Below are 21210 nucleotides of genomic sequence, written 5' to 3'. Positions count from 1 at the left end.
TTAGAGTTGCAGCTCAGAGGCCGGCAGTGGCAGGCGGGGAACCTTGGCTTCCTCCATCACTGGAGCAAGCAAGCCTCCTGTTCGCTTCAGCTGCCTGGCTGCCATCTTGGTTGGCAGTTAATTTGCATAACGCCCTGATTAGCCAATGGGAAGCGTGTCGGAGGTATGGTTAATTGCCATGTTTGTCTATTATTAGATTGGATATAGATTATTATTATTACGGATTAATTTTTTTAGAGAGAGAGAGAAAGAGGAAGGGAGAGAGAAACATGGATTTGTTGTTTCACTTCTGCATTCATTGGTTGATTCTTGTATGTGCTCTGACCAGATGGAATCCCCAACCTTATGATCCCCACAACCTTGGCCTATGGGAATGATGATCTAACCAACTGAGCTATTCCACCAGTCTATTCTTTTTTTTTTAAATATATTTTATTGATTTTTTACAGAGAGGAAGGGAGAGAGATAAAGAGTTAGAAACATCGATGAGAGAGAAACATTGATCAGCTGCCTCCTACACATCCCCCACTGGGGAAGTGCCCGCAACCCAGGTACATGCCCCTGACTGGAATCGAACCTGGGACCCTTCAGTCCGCAGGCCGACGCTCTATCCACTGAGCCAAACCGGTTTTGGCATACCACCAGTCTATTCTTAAGGAAAGGCCAGTTTCTGGCTCAGTGCCTTATTACTGCAGCAGCCCTGCCTGGGTCCCCTGGAGCCCCTGCCTGTCCTCCTGGGTGTATGATCCATGAATCTTCCCTTCACTGGAACTGGGTCCTATCTAGTCTGGGAATTTGTGATGTCAGGAAGGATTATGTATTCATGAGACCAAAATAAAATCAACCTGTGAACACTGACAAAATTTTCCTCTATCACCTATTCTCCTATAAAGGTTGGTCTGTCTCCCTTGCTGAAGAATTGCAGAAATACAACACTGGCCCTTTTAGCAGTTATTGTAGTCCAACAGCAGAGTAAAGAGGTTGTTAGCAAGGACAATTTTCCCTCTACCTACTCACTAGCTGGCAATTAACAATCAGTGCAGTAGGGCTCCATTGCCCAGTGCTGTATGGAAACTAAGGATTCTAGAAACGCCTCAGATTAGCCAAGACCAGAAAAATCTGAGGCAGAACTTAAATATAATATTTCCCCCGGAGAACATAGTGCATGTTTTATTGTTTGGAGAAAGCCTGGTAAAAGTGTTCAGCTGGTGTGCAAGGAAGAAGACAGACATTTTCTGCCCAGGGACCCACTGGAGGCGCCCTTCAAGAGGCAGGTGGGAGGGAGCCGGAGGATTGAGGTTTTGGGGTGGGGACGGGCCCTGTTTGAATGCAGGACCTGGTGGCTGTATTTGTTAACCTATTGGGTCCAGTCTGGGAAATGCACACTCAGCAGGGAAAGGGGAAGAAAGATTAGCGGTAGTTTTCTTTTTCTTTTTCTTTCTTTTTATTGTCTAAAGTTTTACATATGTCTCCTTTTCCCCCCCGGATTGACCCCCACCCCCCACCCCCCCCCCCACCGTAGCCATTCCCACTCTGGGCAAGCCCCCACCGCCCCAGTGTCTGTGCCCATTGGTTATGCTAATATGCATGCATACAACTCTTTTGGTTGCGGTAGTTTTCTAACACAACACAGCTCAAGTCTTCAGCTTGTGTCCCCTAGCTCACCCCGCCCAGGCACCAAACCGGCTCCTGGAACAAGCTGGCCACGGAGTTACCACTCAGAGAAGGCGGGTATCTATCTGTGATTCCAGATCGCCTTGGCTGCTGCACTCGCCTGGTTCCTCAATTCTATCAATCTACCAGTTTTTGATTGGTGCCTCTGCCTCCGAGCCTTGGGCTGAGTAGATTGGAGGCACCTCAAATATGCTTGTGCCACTAGCCTGGCACAGCTGAGGACTGGTGCTGGTGGGGCTGCGCCCCGCTATAGAGGTTTAAGGATAGGCACCAGGGTTCCCTCTGCAGCACTTCCTCCCCGGGGACTGCGCTGGGCGCGGCTGGCGCCCCCTCCTCACCTTCCGCCCGCCCTGCGGGGGGGGGGGGGGCGGGGGCGGGTCTGCACAAGGCCCCTTCGCTCAGCTTTGCCCAGGCATTGGACTCCCAGCCTCGTGCTGCCATCCAGGGTCTGGGGGCTGAGAAGGAGGAACCCGGTGGAGAACCAGAGGAGTTGGCTGGCAGCCAGGCCTAGGGGGTAAGGAAAGCTTGACCCTGGGGGAAGAGGGGGAGAAGAGAGAGAGAGAGAGAGAGAGAGAGAGAGAGAGAGAGAGAGAGAGAGAGAGAGGCGGGTGCACCTCTGTGTGCTAAGGGCCGCCTGCACCCCTGGGGACACGCGTCACCCAGCCCAGCCAGGACCCCCCAGCGCCGAGTCCCAGCCAAGGCCCGGGATTCTGGGGCTCCCTTTCTCCTGTCCCGCCCCTAGTCCTTCCTCCAAAACCTTTGGTCAGAGTCTGCTTGCCAACATTCCTAAATCTCCTTTGCCAGCTCGTTCTCGTTGCACCAGGTTAGGAATAAGGCTCTGCTTTCCGGTGCGTACATAAACGCCAGTTCCCGTAAGGTGGGTGACCTCTACACCTTCCCCACGAGCTCCTTCGGAGGGGTCCGCGGGCATTTACCCCACTCAAGGACCTAATCAGTGGCCAAAACCAGTTTATTCCCTGAAATATCCTTGCCATTCATATCCTCAGAGGCCTTCTGCTGCGGTTCTGGGAAAGCCTCGGTGATGGAACTAAGAGGCGGCCAGGGGAAGGGAGAGTGGGCGGAAGCTAGAGGGCCACGCGGGGTAACCAAGGCCTGAGTCCTGGAAAGGGCACCGTTAGGACCCTGACAAGAGCAAACCCTTTCCCCGCTGCCACTGCTCCCCCTCCCGTGAGATGCACACAAACCGGGGCCACTGAACCCCTTATTTCCAAACCCCGAACGCCTGAGCTCCGAAACGTGAGGCTGGGCGGCGGCGGGCGACAGCTCCCCATTTCCCCCAGCTAGCACCACCGCCCGGCCTCCGGCATTCCCGCTGACCCAGAAGAGAGAACACCAAATCTCTGGGCAGCCAGGTGCGACGGGCACCAGTGCGCCCCAGAAGCGGGCAGGGAGGCGGTGGTCTGGCTCGGCTTGATGTGGCAGCGACACTGCCGACCCCCGTCCGGCGCTAGGGTGACTCCAGCTTCACTCGACGCCCGGTCCCTGCAGTCCTGGCCCGGGGCGACTAGCGGCGCCCTTCAGCTCCCTGCCACAGGTCTCGGGGCGGCACCACCGGGAGTGGCAGGGGCTGGCTCCCCGCTCCTGGCCCCGCGGACGCGGATGGAGGATCCTGAGTTGTGAGAGGCAGCCACCGCCTCCCTGGCGCTCCGCGGTTCCTGTAGAATCTACGGTGTAGATCCTTGGAGAGCTGCCGGCTGTATCCCGGGGGACGCGAGCGAGTACGCCGAGATCAGCAGGCCCGACCCCATCGCTGGCTCACCTTGATGCCCCCCTACCCAAACACACAGGCCCTGAGTGCAGACCTAGCGCCTCCCCCGCTTGGCGATCCCTGCAGGCCTCCGGGAGAGACTGAGCAAAGGACGAGGAAAGCACTCCCAAGGAAACTTGTTCCTCCTGTCTCTCTGCAGACAGACTGGCCAGCCAGTGCGGGGAGAGGGGCGGGAGGGAGTGGGGGAAGGGCTCCGGGGAGGACGGGAGGAAGTGGAGGGGAGGGGTGGGGTAGGGGAGGAGGCTGCAGTTGGTGAAACTCCTCTGCCTCGGCTCTTCTCATTGCTTGTTCCTCTCCTTCACGCAGACACCCGGACCTCCCCTGGGCGCCAGCTCCAGGGCTCCAACGGGTCCAGAGACAAGCCGGGTTTATTTTTCCTTTCTGGAAATTGGCTTTGGTGTGTGCTTCCCTCCCACGCACCTCCCCCCCCCTCCTCCCCCCTTTGAGACATGGCCCGGGTAGTGGCTCCTGGAAGAGGAACAAGTGTGGGAAAAGAGAGAGGAAATCGAAGCTAAATGACAGGATGCAGGAGACTTGAGACACAAGAAGAGAAGCGTAGCTCTCGGAAGAAGTCACTGCCTCACTGCTTTTCTTTCTCCAAGAGGGACTGAGGATTTTACAGCTCTGGGCGGATTTGAGAGCTTTGGATTGTTTAGATTCCCCCTTTTGCTCTGTTTTCCCCGCCCGTCCTTGTTCTCTCGAACCTGCTTGGGGATCCGTCGTACGGAGAATGGAGAGGAGGCTGCTGCTCTTCGGCGCCGCGCTCACCCTCGCCCTCGCCCAGGCCGGCGCTTTTCGAAACGGTAAGTGACAGGCGGAGGCGCTCGAAACAGCGCCCGCCCCGGGCTCAGGGCTGCCGGGTCCGGCCGGTCTCGGTTTCCCGCCCAGCTATGATTCCTGCGGCGCTGTTGGGATGAACCCGGAGGAATCACTTCATGGGCGAAGGAAACTTTTATCCAGGCGGAGAAATAAAGAAATCAGGTCGGTTGGTTAAGGGCAGGAATATTTTAAGCCTTCTGTCTCCCTCCCGAAGTTTGTGGTCTGGCTATGGGGGTTTTCCTATCTCTGCTACAAGATAGCTCTCCCTACCTTCCCAGATCAACACACCAATTACCTTAATAATGTTTCCTCCCAAAGGCAATTAGATGAGACACCCTTTCAAAAATCTATGGCTGTTGAAAGTGAATGAAGGCTTTACCAGTACTCCCTGTTCTCTTCTGCTCCCTTAACTGTTTCCTCTGGTGGGTGCCTCTAAGAGATAGCGGTTGGTTGATTGATGGAACTCCTCCCGCCTTTGTAAATCGTCCCTAATCCGCCTGGAGCATGAATAAAAGTTACAGTGTCAATACAGGAATCTGATGTATTCAGTGTAGGCACCAGGATATCTGAAAATCCCTAACCTAGCTGCAGCTTCCACTGAGCTTTACAACGACTCACTGTTAAGTAAATGGAACACTGTGCTGCGGTTTAAACAGTATCCTATAACCTAAATAATGTGTTTTAATTTGTGATCTGATTGTAGGCATGTTTCATTTACCCTGTGAAGTTAAGGATATGAAATTATCTTTACAGTGAGTCTTCAGCAATTATTATTAACTAATTATCAAATATTTACTCCTTGGGTGGTGAAGGCTGGCGGGGGTTAATGTGGGAAAAAGGGACATATGTAATAGTTTCAACAATAAAGATTTATAAACATATATATATTTACTCTGGTGTAGATTTCAATCAAAGTAATTAGAAGAAAAGCCCATCCACTACTTACTGTAGTATATTGTTTTAACAAGAGACCATAAGTGGGGGGTGTTCAGACCAGGAGGGATTTAAATCCTATCTTTATGATGGAAGTTAATCTCTCTAATATGCTTTTTGGGGGTTTTGTGATTGAAGCTATAAATTTCGTCCCCACAGCTCCTAAGTAGTGTTCTAAAAGATAGTCTTGAAAACAAAACACACACACACACACACACACACACACACACACACACACACACACACACACACCCCTGCAAATGCAGAGTTCAATTTAGTGCTGAACCTGAGGTCGTGGCATATTTTTATAATTTGGTAGGGGATAAAATAACACCCTCCTCCAATTGAAGGAGCTCAGGTGGTTAGACTTTAGAAATTACAGAAACTCACCCTCCCCAACTCCTGAGATTAAATCAGTAGCAATGTTCACAGGATGGATTTGAAACCTAATGCAAATAGCTTTCAGACTTGAGGTTGTGACCCCTCTCTATCTTTCTCTCTCCAAGGTGTCCCCCCAAATGTATACACACTTTAACAGCTGATTGTTCAATTTTGAAAATGAAATGTATTTTAATAAGCACTGCCTTTATAATTATTCAAAGTCTGTGCATACATTTTTGGATACCCTATATATGTTATAAATGTGTGTATATATATATATTTTTTTTTTCCTTAGCAGAAATCTGGGGGATACTAGGAACCTGAGCTTGAGTTGGTAAGCTTGATAAGTTAAAGCCATGTTGCTATGCTTGCAGTGACCACAACTTCAGTAGCTCAGTAGACCTCTTAAAGCCATGTCCACCTCCTGTGAGTCCCAGTGTCTGCTAAATTAATTCATTAACCTTATTTAGGACTAATGGTCCAGAGTCATTAGAAATTGCTTTTTCTTAATCAACTGCTAGAGAGATTGAACAGAGCCAGGGAGTCTAGCAGTCCACATTATCTTATTACAATGTCACTTTCTCAGAAGTCACAGATTAAAGAGCTCTGGTGTGGTACTGAGGCCACCTAAATGTCTCTGCAGTGACTCTGTCGAGTAACTACAAGCAGTACTGTTTTATTTCACTCCTCTAACAGATAACAGACTGTGCCATGATATCCATACAGAGCTGGAGGAGGCTTAATGAGATGGGATCACTTTCCAAGTTTTTTTGCACATTTAAAATAAAGTAAGAGCCTGGGTAGAATCACACAACAATGTCCAATATGATCATTAGCTGAGATTCTGAACTCAAGTTGCAACATCATTTCTTCTGGGCAAATCTTAAGCTTTTAAAAGCCAAGGCAGAGGTAATCAGTGTGCCATTTCTAGTCTAAGAAACATAGAAACATCTAGCAATTGAGGAAAACAATATAATTCATATTGTTTTCTTTTTAATTTATGGGAAATGATTTCTGTAATGCATGTAGCTTTATGCATTTTTGATGTGCACTTTATCTTTCATTTCCATTTGACCTGGTTTTCCTGTAATAAAATTCTGTAGATTTGTAAATTCATGCTGAGAGCAAAGAATGCTATTCTCTTTCCACAGGGAATCTATTAGATGCAATATTAAAATCTATATATACCATTATTGAAAATTTGTGATTGATAGGCTTATATGTTTCACTGCTTTCATACCTGTTCCTCTTTCATAGTTTATTCACTGAATTTTTATTGCTCAAAATTAAGCATCAATAAATGCGGCTGCATTTCAGGCTGAGTATGAAATCCATCATAAAAAGTGACAATGAGAATCTATGCTGAACAAGAAATCAGCCTGGAGACTGGTTTATTTAATTAATGAATCACTTCAGCATTTGGGTTTTTTTTGCAATGAAGGCTCAAAAAGAGTTAGCTCACCTTTCCCAGAACGTGAGAATGGGGCTTACCATATGTATTATCAGACAGACCTTAGTGTGGTGGATTTTCTCAAGATGTAGATAATTGGAATTATTTTTCTTCTGCTCCATTATTTTGATCTGGTCTCCCAGCCCCAGCAACTTTACTTGGAGAAATAGAGTAGAATTATTTCTGCTTCACCAAATAGACTTTGTTCTATGTTAATCTGAATGGAGCAGAGATAACACACAATCACTTAGATTTATGGGCAGATAAAACAACAGAAAAGGTTTGTCTTGGAAGCCAATCCCCACTGACCAATGACAGACCAAGCTTATCATCAAAAGCTACAGAAGGGTTCCAATAGCATTATGTAGTCACCTTTCACTTAGAACTTGCTACTTAATTCGATTACACTTCTTTGGAGATAATTAAGTCTAGCAGAAGCTCCCTGGAACCCTGTTAACATCCATTGAGGGGACTCCATGTTTTTAATGCTAGAAGACCTTCGTCTTGGGACAGAAGTTTGTGGGGGGTGGGGATCCAGTCATTTTAGATCTCAGTTCACTTTCCTCCTGATCCAACCTTCCCTGGGATAAAAGAGCATCTTTCGTGAGGCGTTACTATCTGTATATGCGCCACCTGAAGGACCTGCAGGGGTCAGAATTCTCCAAACGAAGTTATGGGGTGTTCAATAGCTGGTAATTTACATACAAAGCTAGAGTACCTAACTGGTTGTGAGGGAAAGATCTACTAAAATGTTATTTTCCTTACAGATAAATGTGGCAATACTATAAAAATTGAAAACCCCGGGTACCTTACATCTCCTGGTTATCCTCATTCTTATCACCCAAGTGAAAAATGTGAGTGGTTGATTCAGGCTCCAGAACCATACCAGAGAATTATGATCAACTTCAACCCTCACTTTGATTTGGAGGACCGAGACTGCAAGTAAGTAAGAGCGTTATTTGAACGGGGCACCACAGCACCATCTAGTGGTCGCGATGTCTAACGGGGCATCCTGAGTGTACAATCTGGGATATAAATGGATCCAGGGGGCATTCCAGTCTAGGCCAGATTACATGTCAGTGGGTATGGAAATTAAATTATGTTAAGTGATTTCTGAGTTTCCCAAACTAGGAAGGGTATATTTAAATGTGCAATCGCTCATAGTATTTTTCCTGTTAACACTTTTGGTTTTGAAATGTATATACATGAGTCTTCCCTCCATCCCCACCTGGAAAGGAGAACTAGAAACCCAAACTTTCATTTGAGTTTTTATTAAATATTGGGAGTTACTAACATTTGCGGCATTGAAAGACAGTAAGATTGAATATTTTTGTAACAAATCTGTGGCACATTTTGTAATTTAAGAACTCTATCTTATTGGCATGACAAAAGAAAATTGTCATTGAAAATAAAAGGAATATAGGGTAAGTTGGATAAGGGGATTTTTATGGTGGCTAAATGATTGCAAGTCTTTTATTGAATATGAGTAAAATAATTATTAATGCACAATGAGTAAAATGAGACTCAAATATGAATCAGTATTTCATTCATCTGCTTTAGTTTTGCTATCTCCTTCTAATTATTAAGTTATGAAGCATTGTTAAGTTATTATGCAGGATTTCATTATTATGAAAACAGTCGCACTATAAAGTCTAAATTATATTTCCCCACTTTATGTGAACAAACTGGTGTTCAGTTTTCCACAGTATGGAAGGGAAGTGTTGACATTGCAGGCAGCAGTCCACAAAGATCCAGATTTACTCTTCTCTCTGGACAGCCAACAGACCCCCATCTATGTTTGGTCCACATCATCCCACTCTGCCCTACTGCTCATGGTGTATTCTCCAGAGGTTTGAAGCTGAATATCAATTTTTAAGGAAGTTTAGACATATAAATAGTTTGAACAAAGGAAAACAATCTAGTTAAATCTGAATTCTAAAGTGTCTCTCAGGGATATGTTTCCCAAGTTTTAAAATGGGTCAGTTTTATATCATTGTATATAATGTATATAGATTACTACTTTCACTGGATATCAAGATTATTAATAACACTCATTATTAAAAGTATTCTATCTGAAAACACATAACTCTTTTAGGAAAAAACAGAATAATATGAAAATATTCCCACCTGTAGTAAGTCCTCAATAGCATGTTGAGTTGGTGGGGTAAACTAATTTTTCATGGACAGGGTATTGACTTCATCTGGTTAACTAGAATGTTAACTCAATATTCTAGTGCATACAGAATTAGTAATTCATATACTGTTGATCAATTTCCAAGTAATCAGCATACACTATAGTACAATAGAATTATGCTGATTCTAATTTAATCTTTGTCCTGTGATTCAGAGGTGCTTCAGGATATTAAATTGACTTTTTAAATCTTGTGTGAAAGTTGTCATTAATAGAATGTTACAGTGACTGCTAAGAAACAGAGTTTATTGTATTTTGGGGGGAGCCAATATTCTGTATGGTGGTTTTTACATTGTCAATCACCTAGATAGCCTAGAGACTTGTTTCTATTTAATTTTTGTTTTTTTTGACAATACTTAAACTGCTATAGGACATGTTTTTAAGAAACGCTGATAAAACATATTCAAGAAATGAAATTATTCCCCCAAATAAGGTGCTATTAAATTTCAATAAACTCACATTTACTAATTCCTGATCTGAAAATCATGACCATGTGTATGTGTAATATAATAGTTAAAAAATTCAGAATACTCAGTGGTTATTAGCAGTGGTGTGCTGGTAAATGTTTGACAATTTCTGTAGTATAAATACTCCCTCCATGGCCAATTTTAAACTACCCTTGTGATGTCACTCTGCACAGAGTTGCAAAGAGATGTGTACGGTTGGTTCTTGTGAGCTGGTGCAAGCCAACTCCAGGACACAACTGGAGTGGAAATGTAAGAAAGGGAAGCCAGTTGAGTGTGTTAATATACATAAAGTGCTTACAACAGTGTCTGGAACACAGTAAGCCTTAAATATTTGCCATACCATGGTGTGAGGTAGGATATGGTGGGATTTTAGTTAGTTTTCTTTTTTTAAGATGAGAAGAAAACGGGTAATTGTATTTTCTAGGGAGAGACAATTTTAGTGATGTTAGCAAGGTAGTTCAATAAACTGATGTGGCCAAGAATATTGTTTCTGTAATTATGATGGTGATATTTTTTAATGCTAGAGTAAGGTGATTTCTTAATTATAGTAACTGAGAGTTTATTCTCTGTGAAGGTGCCATTTCCTAGCCAGTCTTCAAAGTCTATTTTTAGCCTGATGAAGTCAATGAACGTTGTGGCATGGAAAGTATCTTTGTGCCATGTTTTGAAGTATTGTTATCTGATCATTTTATCAATGAAAATTCAAAAAAACAATATTGATAAACCAACTTAAGACATTGTAGTTTCTATCTTTTCAGGTTGCTCCACATGATTACTAGTTATTGTTGAAGGTTGTAGTTGAAATTCTACAAATGGTGGCAGAATTCTTATCTCCTTTTGAAAAGGCTGTGAGAAGAATCGACAGCTTTATATTTTGTGGGGGGAGGTGGGAGAATTTCCTACAAAACGTGGAAACCACCAGAAACTCGTGGAACAACAAATTCATAGACTTCAAAAGTTTATGTTAGATGCAAAAAAACATAACTTTTGGGTTCTGGTGGGTTTTGTGTTTGTTTTTTTAAATTTATATTAGGCTACTTCCAAAATTGTATTTGAAATGGTACAAAACTAGTTATAATAAATCAATTCAGAAGTCTTTTGGTCATTATTCTTGGTAAGAGCAAACTGTTGTCTTGAGATATTTTCTTTCCCTTTCTCAACTATAATATATGTATTTGTACCAATGTCATAAGGTTACTGTAGTGGATAATGAGATAGTGGATATGAGAGCCCTTTGAAAAGTTAAAAGCTCCCCTCAAAAGAAGTTATCATTTAAAATTTTTTTTTTATTGATTTAAGAGAGGAAGGGAAAGGGAGAGATAGATAGAAACATCAATGATGAGAGGAAAATCATTGATCGGTTGCCTCCTGCACTCCCCACTCCCCACTGCAGATCAAGTCCAAAACCCGGGCATGTGCCCTTGACCAGAATTGAACCAGAGACCCTTCATTCTGCAGGCTGACTCTCTATCAACTGAGCCAAATCAGCTAGGGCAAGACATTATCATTTTTTACAATATCTTTACAACTGGGTGATTGTTAGAACATTTGGAAATATAAAGTTAAGCATATGTCTAACTGAATATATCGATCTAGTAATGGGATGATCATGTAATACACCCCACATTTTCTCTTGATACCATCAGTATTTGTGTAGTCAACTTTCACCATGCGAAAGCTCAAGAAATAAATTCCTGAGCGCATTTGCTTATTGAGAAACATCCTTGAGAGCCAAGTAAACAATTATTTTTCTGTAAGGTATAGAGGTGGATAAGTAATAAAATAGATTAGTTATGGTAAACCAATTTTCATTTAAATTTTACTGTTTTATTTGTAATTAAATAAATAAACTACTTCATAATTTTAACAATATAATTTATGATTTATTTATCACAACTTTTCATGTGTATAACACCAAGACTGACCCAATACAAAAGTGCACATTGGGGTGGGGGAGGGTAAGGAGGTTGTTGTTTCCTTAGGGAAAATTAGTGTGCAGGTTGTGCTTATTAGTTTTAAAATGCAACAGTCTATGTTTATGCCACCACTGAATCAGTTTTCATTACAAATAAGCAGTGAAAAACAGAATACAGTATTATAACTTGCTGAATTCTTTTATTGAACAAGGGGTATTGATCAATCGTTCAGCAGAGTGTAAGTAGAACATCTGTCTGCAGGGCTAATTTTGTGCTAGGATTTCTGGCTAGATATACCGCCTGGTTTTATTGTTATGTTGATGTTGAGGGGGTTAGAGAATGTTCTGAGCGGAGAAGGTGTTAAGGAAATGGAAGGGATGATAAGTTCTCTTTTTGGCACCAGAGAATGCTCCATGTCGTGAAGTGTGGTGCTGCAGACATCTTGAATCTCATAAAACTTTATATCTGCATAATAAACAAGAATGTCATTGATACGATAGAATTTATGGAACCTTTCCAGTTTCCCAGCAAGGCAACCTATCAGCATGATAATTTATAAGGGTTGTGACAAATACTGCTGAGTAAAGAGGTGTGTGGTTACATTCAGATCAGATGTAGTCATCTGGGGAGCAATAAAAATTTCACAGGCATTGGGTTAAAAACATTAAGAAAATTAATGTGAAGCTCCAGAAAAGAATCTAAAAAGATGACAGTGCTGGGGAGAAAGCCCAGTAGTTGTCTTCTTACTGACAAGTTCCTGACTTTAGTGACTGTCAGTGCTGTTTTCTGGGATTTTCACTAGGACACAAGGCTAGCATGCATAGATAAACAATTTGCTGAGTTCTGTATAGAATTTAAATCTCTTCTTTGTGTAACCAATAATATGTGTCTTTTTTCTAACTTAATGTAATCAAAGGAAAATTTCACTCTAGTAACTTCATATGAAGTTTAATTACAATAAACTTATAATTAAATAGATGAATTTCAAGTTTAGGAAGTGTGTTACATCATTAATTGTTTCTTTAATGGTACTTTAAAAAGTACCAACAGGCCGAAGCCGGTTTGGCTCAGTGGATGGAGCGTCGGCCTGCGGACTGAAGGGTCCCGGGTTCGATTCCGGTCAGGGGCATGTACCTGGGTTGCGGGCACATCTCCAGTGGGGGGTGTGCAGGAGGCAGCTGGTCGATGTTTCTCTCTCATCGATGTTTCTGACTCTCTGTCTCTCTCCCTTCCTCTCTGTAAAAAATCAATAAAATATATTAAAAAAAAAGTACCAACAGTATTATAAACTTTGAAACACTGCTCTTTCATTTATTTTAATAGAATATAAACTCACTGAATAAAAATTAATCTGCCCTTTGTTTTTTGAATCTGATTATTTCTACAAATTTAATTATATAATGGTCTATTATTCATTTGTTGGCAATTTGGGAAATATAAGTTCTATTTATGGTTTCCCTAAGTAATATTTTCTGTTTTGGCTTTATTCACTTTGTTTAGCATGGATTGTGACAATAGTTTGGGTTTTTAAAAGATTCATTGAAATATTATTTATCTTGATTCATGAGTTCTATGGCTTTTTGTGTCCAAGGCAAGTGCTTCACTCTAGTCCCAGTCTTGTGTTTTGGAGCATCACTTAGACCAAAACAAAGACCTTGTTTTATGGAAACCAGTGGATATTTTATGCTAAAATACCTCTCCATTTTCTATATGTAACACAGAAGTATATGTACTTTTAATTACAATATAATCTATATCTAGAAAAATATGCAAAGTAAGTGTAAAATTTGATAAAATTTTCAGTGCCACCACATTCATATAACCGATCCAGAGTAAAAATTCCCAGTTTCCTAGAAAAAGCCCCTATGTTCACTTTCAGTCACTAACCTTTGGCCTCAAGGGCAACTGCTCTCCTGACTTGTACAATTCCATTTTTATAAATTTCAAAATCAGACAAAACCATAGTCTTAACAGTCTGTATGTACTGTCCTTTCACTATAGTGCAATTCTGTGGAATTCAGATTAAAAATGTCCACTGTTCCCCACCTAATTAAAAAAACAGAGTCCTACTGAGAATTTTCTAATTTTTTTCAGTGACTACTGTAGCAATACTTTGTATTTGTTGCATATATTATGGTTTTTAAAATTAAAGACAAAGTTTTCAGTCTGGAGCCTACTTTATCTGCAAGGCAAATTCTGAAAAAAATCGTTTTTGCTTTGTTTTTTCTCTTATATTTCTTGCTGGTTTTAATCTCAAGTAACTTCCCATATGGGCAATGTGAGCAGCACTGCCACCACCAAGCTCAATTCAATTATAAAACTATTGAATGAGTAAGATTGAACCCTTCTCAGAACAACTGCTGACCCGCCTGCAGCATCCTTAGTTACTACTCAGGCAGATAATTATCTACTTTTTTCCTTTTGATTTTCCCCCATTAGCACTGATTTTATTTGGACAGAACCCCATGTGTTTAATAACATTATTATTTTTTATAATTTTTTACTATAGGCAATCACATTTGATCATAATGAATTGAGTATTGGAAGGTTGTTTTGTGTTCAGCATTCCTATCACTCAAAAAACAAAAAGCAACCTTTATGAGAAGCTAAAAGGAAGGTTAGTTCAAATCTCAGATTGAATCAACATGTGCATGGCATTTCCAGATTTCGTTTTGGGGAGTAGGCACTTAAAATTTGATCCAAGTGAGACATATGCTTCAGCCAGCATGCATATTCTCAGCTCCTTTCTTTCCAGCATAAAATGTGATAGTTGCCTGCATGCTGACATATGTGCGTGTGTGTAAAGGAGGCTACAAAATAAACTTAACTAATTGCCGTTGTAGTATTCATCAAGGCTGATGATTAAGCCTGAAGAAGAACAAGAGACAAGATTAGAGTTCAGATCAGGTTCCAAATGCCTCATAATTGGGTGTTTGTAATCAATCCTGATTGTAGTAGTCAGTGACTTGGCATAACATAGCACCTTAAAAGAAGATTTTTCTTCCTAGTCTCTGATTGACTGAACTGTGTCTATGTCACTTAGGGATGGCATGACGGTATTACTCTCAGTCTGACTGTGATCCATGCCACACACATGTCTACTTATGGTTGACATCATTTAGTTTTTGCAGAGAGCTTAGGAGTGAACTACATTCATTCAGAACTCTGCTAAATTCTGCAGAAGAGCAGGGAGAGAAAAATATATTTTGGCTACTGTTCATTCAGTTGCTTTGTAATGTGGTTTTTCTCCTCATCAAGCTCTGGTCTATTGCACACATATCTTATATTTTTCTTGGTCAGCATGTTTTATCTCCTTTAACTTAAATAATCAGTGGAAAGTTTAGAAAGGAGTGATTGCAGCTGGTTCTGTCAGGTCCTCACTATTTGCTACCACGTCATTGACTAAGCACTATGTACATGGTCTTACTTATTCTTCCTATCATCCCCATCTTATAGATGGCAGCACTGAGGCTTAGAAAGAGTCTATTAACTGAGCCCAAATGCTCAGCTGCTGCACCCAATATCTTTCCACTTTAGTGACTGAAGGGGCTTGAGTTAGGCCTTTTGAATGAGAAAATTTTTATGGAATGTTGTCAACTAACTTTTTATTCAGGCAGCCATTTTCTTCTATCAAAAATCTCACACAGAAGTTTAAATATACAACAACTAATTCTGAGTAAGGATTTCATTTTTAAATGCTCAGTTCAAATTAAGTAAGCTCTGGTAAAAATTGTGCATGGAAACTCCCAAAGAGTGGGTGGTTTCTACTTAGTCGAAATTTGTCTTAATTTAGGTATGACATCCTAGGGGAAAATATCTGAATTCTGGTCCTTTTTGTCAATGGAGTTTGAAAGCACAAAGCACATACAAATACAATAACCAGGCAACATAATGGCTGGACTTCCACAATCCAAGGGACACATGCGATCCCAGCTGCATCCAGTGCTTCCTCACTGGCCTGGAACTAGTCTCTTCTAGGTCATTCTCATTTACTTAATTAATCTTAGGCAAAGAGCCCCAAAGTTGCTCTCTCCCCCAGTTCCCTATTTGGAACATGTTGATACAGCCCTTGTATTTGCCACTGGTGACTCAGTAAGTAAGGGTTAAAGAGAAAATGTTTGCTCAGGCACTGGGTTCCTGTGAGAAATAGAAGAGTGTTTTTTGAGAAGAAACAGATGCTTCAGAGTATTTTGGTTTTATCTGGTCACATTCTTGTATAATCAGTCAGCTAGATTGGATGTAATGGCTTGTTGCTTCTGTGATGTCTGGCATGTCATGGAGAGATCAGCCAGTCCTGGGATGAAATAGGATCTAAATGTCTCCTTTTTCAAGTTCTTAAATTTGTCTAGAAGAGGCAGAAGTGCAAATGCCAATCAATATGGTCATGATTCCAACTCCTTATCGGACTCTCCAACCAATGGATGCTACTAGCAGGGCAGCTATTGTAAGGGAAAAGTAAGATGTGGTCCAAATCTGAGTCCTAGATATGATTTAAAAAAATTAAAAACACAAAATTCCCAAATTAAAGAAAAAGAGAACACGCTTTGACTCAAAGAAAATGAAGAACACAAAGCCCACATACTTGGTAGTACAGGTTGATTTTGTCTGATTTGGGATTATGTTATTTTTTAGATGTAGTGACACCTAGCTCAATTAGACCACTTTTTGACCTTTTATCTTGGTTAAAACTTATATGTTCATTCTTAATAACTTGAGAAAGTGGACATTTATTTGTTAACAAATTTGGACATGGAAAATATGATTACATTTTAAATTTCTGGATCAATCCATTTTTTAAAAAAAATGGGAGCCAATACAAATAACAAATCTTCATTAATTTGACAGTCTGACACTATTTGCACCTCTATTCTAACACTCACGTGTGTAGGTTCTTTCTTCTAATGGTGTAATAAGGGTTTGTCTCCCCATTGGGTGGCAAACTCTAGGAAGGTAGAAGCCATATCTTAAAAATTTCTACCATCCACAATTCAAAAGAATGTTTTTAATATAATAGGCACCAGTTTAATTGAACTGCACAGTTGACAATTTTATTGAAATTGAAATCTGATGATGAAGAATAAAGGAGGGGGGAACAGTATTTCCCTAAATAGGGTCTGTGGTTCACAGTCAGCAACCTGGAGAATGCACAGCAAAATTAGGTGAAGGGACAATGAATGGGGCAATTTAAATAACTACTCAAGTCCTTTCAGCAAGGACTTCTGACAGCCTGGATATGGACATTCTCCCATCCTCAACCACCTGTTCAGAGGCATCAGAACTGGAATTTTGGAGTCTCTGATTCTCAGGGGCATAGGCAAGGATCACAGACTGGCTGGAGAGTGACAGAGCTGGGGGAGTAGGCTCTGCCACACAAATCGCCTGCTCTCCCTCCACTGTGCAGGTTTAGAATGGATTTCAGCCTCACCTTTATTGGAACCAAAACTGACCTAGGAGCTTCTTCACAATTCGAGAGGTAGCACATAATTTTATTTTTCAATGAAGGTTGTTGACACTAGATCAGGGGTGGGCAACCCCTGGCACACGTGCCAAACATGGCACGCCAGTAACTTTTGCTGGCACGCGAAATCCTCTCTTATAATCTTCCATTTACAATTTTGAATATTTGTTCGCAGTGATGGATTTTGTTAAGTCTCATAATAGGAGTAGCCTGAAGGATGAAAGTAGTAGCTCGTGCATATCTCTGAAGGTCACGAAATATAAACCTGATGTAAAATCTCTGTCATCAGTGATGTAGCAGCAAAAGCCCCACTGATAATATCAAATGGAGTCATAAAGTTTTTTGTCGGACTATCAGTGTACATGTATACATTAAAAATAAATATATTTTCATCATCATATACTGTGTTTTTGTCGCTCGAATGAATTTTATTATTTCTTCAAGGTTTTTCACATACATACACCTTAAGAGATATCAAGTAGGTGTAACATGTTCTCAAAAAATTAGGGTTGGCACACAGAAGAATTTTGAGTCAGAGATTTTGCTGGTTTTGGCACGCACTCACAAAAAGGTTGCCCACCCCTGCACTAGATGAAGGGAATTTGGAATTTAGCACTAATTAGAATTTCTCTTTTTTTCCCCCCAATGATAATGTTTTGCTTTTCCCTTATCCTTTATTCCAGTGTCAATTTCTTTGTCCCTGGCTAGGGACACTACTGAATAATGGTTAGTATACATTGGTTTAGTCCTTTAAGACACCTCCTCATTTTCCTCTTTAGCTCTTGTAGCATCATACCTGATAATGTGTTTGACTTTATTAACAGGGGCTGGGGATTTCTGATTGTCTGGAGACTGTGCTAGAAGCTCCATGTGAAAAAGTGTTCTGGTGAGAATTAGGGACATGGGTTATAATTGCATTTCTGCCATTTATTCACATCTGTGAGATGAGACACAGTTTGTATGGGTTGTGTTGCAATCTATGAATGGCTTGATTATGGCACCATTAATACCATGGTTTTGAAAATGTTAACCAGTAAGATGTAACAACGTAAGGGTCTGATGGAGGAATATGATCTAAACACAGCTTTAATTCATCTTTTACGCTTCTCTTTCCAAAGGAAAAAAAAAAGCTTTCTTTCCTCTACCTATCTCAATAACAGTGTTGATGAAATAATGTAGGGGAAGCATGTTATGACTACAAGAGCAACATGTTAAATAAAGCCTAGGTATCACTATAAAATGAAGTGCATCAGCAGATTTTGTTCCTTAAAATAAGTTCAGACAGTAAACAAGAATATCTGCATCCTTAAGAGGAACCACTGATAAATATCTCAAAGCACAGCACGTATCCAGGACAGAGATGATATCTAATGCTCAACATGTATTCAACCAACAAGAATTTCTAAATGTCTTATATAGTTAGCTGCCTTGTTAAGTATGTTATAATTGTAAAAATCTATATGATGGAGTTTCTGGAAAAATCTCATGAAAGAGGCTAGCTCAGTGTCACAAATTCGATAATAGCATTGATGGCTTCAAAAAATCATTATGTTCCCAAGTGTGCCTGAGAACTTATAAACATATTCAGTACATTCAGACACTAATCCAGCCAGTACTTGAAGGCTAAAACCAATACCATGGTGGTTAATACAGCAAAGATGTCAGTCCTTCCTAATAATTTAAGCCAAATAGTTCCATTATATTAATGTTCAAGAAAGAGGAAACTGTGGATTTTGTAGTATAAATTCATAGAGAAAAGCAGCTGTGAAAATAAATGTTTTTAAATTGATGTTCCATCCCAATCTCATCCCTTTCCCTTTGTCTCTAGTTGCCCTGGGTCCTTTAACCCTTCTGTCTCCTTCCCTCCTTTCTGTTTGTGACAAATTTCCTGCTAGTGAGGGGATTCTCAGTGGCTGCAATGAAGAGCTTGTCCACAGGAAGGCCCTCAGAACAGTGGCAGAGAAGAGATTACTTTTTTAATCCCTTCTCCCACCTCACCTTTATGATACAGTTGTATCTGCAGCCTCTCAAAGTATCCTCAGCTCTATTTTCATTTGAAATGTCTTTCGGTGTGTGTGGCTGGGAGCTCCTGAAGAAGGGGTTTGCTTTTCCTTCTTGTGGGACCATTGTGGCCCTCTAGGGGTCAAATAGGCTCTGTACGACTTTCCCACACATGGGAAAGTATAAGAATTCCTCCCTGGACATTGTTATCCACCAAAAAGTTTTCATCTCTCCCTCTTTCTCTTTTCTATTAAGGGTATTGAACATGGTGTCTACACTCTAGAACTTTCTTGCTAACCTCTTTTCAGCACAACTTTTTGCCTCCTCCAGTTGACTGAAACTGCTTGCTTCAATGTTATACTCCAGTCACCCTTCTAAGGCCCCAAACCATTGGCCCTAACTTCTTCAACCTTTGTACAAGTCATACACAATTGGCTTCTCTCCACTGAGCTTTATTCTTTCCTGCATCTTATTATCTTGTGCCATCTTGATATCCTCTCCAGTTCTTTGACTACTTGTGTTTTTGGCTAGTTTCTCTTTCTTCTCTCACCCTTAAACATGGGCATTTGATAAGGTATTGCTTTATCCCAAGTGTCTTCTCCCTGAATTATCTTTTAGATATTAGCCAGTTAGCTCAGATAATACCCAAAATCCTGTCCAGCCCTAGATTTGACCTAGGCATTGGACTTAAACTTCTAAATTCTTTCTGAATGATGTTGACAGCCTGGATAATAAACCATTGTCATGAATGAAAAATCAAATTGTGTTCCTCCCTTTAAAATGACTTCTGCATTTATTATTTTTATTGTCGATTGCTTTCTTTTCTATTTATTCAAACTTGAAATTCTGGATCATCTCCTGATTCCTTTTTAAAAAATATATATTTTTATTGATTTCAGAGAGGAAGGGAGAGGGAGAGAAAGATAGAAACATCAATGATGAGAGATAATCATTGATTGGCTGCCTCCTTCACACCCACACTGGACATGAAGCCTACAATCCAGGCATGTGCCCTGACCAGGAATCAAACCATGACCCCTTGGTTCATAGGTCTATGCTCAATCACCAAGCTATGCTGTCCGGACTCCTGATTCCTTTCTGTCCTCCAAAACTAGTTGGCTTAAAGGCCTCTAAATTACCTTTCGGTAATGTCCCTCACATCTATCTTTTCTGTTATATTTCTATTCTACCACTCAAATTCTGACTTTGTAACCTATCCTTGGTGCAATTGCATTAGCCTCCTCAAGTGCCTTCCCTCATTTCTCCTCTCTGCTTAAAAATATTGAAAGTTCCCCATTTTCTCCTCGCTTCTGCCTGTTCTTCTCAACCTTCCTCGATGTAGCTCTCACCTGTTATCTGCCCTATCCCCTGGAATTCCCCTATATATTCCACCAAAATGCTCACCTTGTAGTTCTTCAGACTCATCCTTGTTCTCCTACTTCATGCCTAGTTGAAGGGTGTTTCCCTGTCAAAACATTGCACATCATCCTTGTTTTTTTCTGAAGCTATGCTTCCTTCATAAAGCCATTCCTGACAATCAACTACCAATTAAATGTGGTCTCTTGTTCTCTGTCTTCTGACACGCTCAAGAACTGTGTCTATGCATCATTCATGTTTCTTACAATATTCTGAATTATGTTGTAATCATTGGTGTTCTGCTACTACTCAACCAACTAGTTCCTCCAGTTCTTAAGAACAGAGACTGATATGATTTGCTAACACTTGCAGAGCCTATCAAAGTGCTTTGCCCAAAGTAGGTGCTTAATTAATATTTGCTGATTTGAACTGACCCACTGATATTTAACAGGTCTACTCCAGCGTGTTCATCTAGCACAGAAGTATGAAATCAGCTTTTTAGGAAAAGTTGTAACTTAATCAGACAACAACAATGCACACATGAACTTCTCATTTACATGGTATACCCTTCATTTTTCCTGGGTAATAGAGTAAAGCTTACATTTCTTCCTCTAAAAACCTCTCTTTTTAAAAACCTAGATTCCTATATGTAAGTAGTTTCAGCTAAATCTCAAAAAAATATGCAGAAATGCTACTTGACTCAAAGCTTTGCTTTCTGTTTTACATTCCTCTTCATATTCTGCTTTGGAGCTAGAGGCATAAAATGTATTAACAA

The 21210-nt window shown here is 41.0% G+C and overlaps 1 protein-coding gene and 1 long non-coding RNA gene across 3 annotated transcripts in view; one reads left to right on the top strand and one right to left on the bottom strand.

The window, feature by feature from the left end:
* Window positions 1-21210, bottom strand: part of LOC132211217 (uncharacterized) — a 1824365-nt gene that overhangs the window by 1265073 nt on the left and 538082 nt on the right. The window lies entirely within an intron of this gene.
* The window catches only part of NRP1 (neuropilin 1), a 171758-nt gene continuing 154241 nt past the window's right edge, over window positions 3694-21210 (top strand). For both annotated transcript variants that reach the window (XM_059712800.1, XM_059712791.1), the window contains exons 1-2: window positions 3694-4266; window positions 7814-7988. In XM_059712800.1, coding sequence (XP_059568783.1) covers window positions 4194-4266; window positions 7814-7988 — 248 coding nt within the window. In that variant the 5' untranslated portion in view covers window positions 3694-4193. The remainder of the gene's footprint in view (window positions 4267-7813; window positions 7989-21210) is intronic.

This window comes from Myotis daubentonii, chromosome 1 (assembly GCF_963259705.1).
Source record: "Myotis daubentonii chromosome 1, mMyoDau2.1, whole genome shotgun sequence".
Taxonomy (NCBI): Eukaryota; Metazoa; Chordata; class Mammalia; order Chiroptera; family Vespertilionidae; genus Myotis; species Myotis daubentonii.
This window is presented reverse-complemented; position numbering and strand designations above follow the sequence as displayed.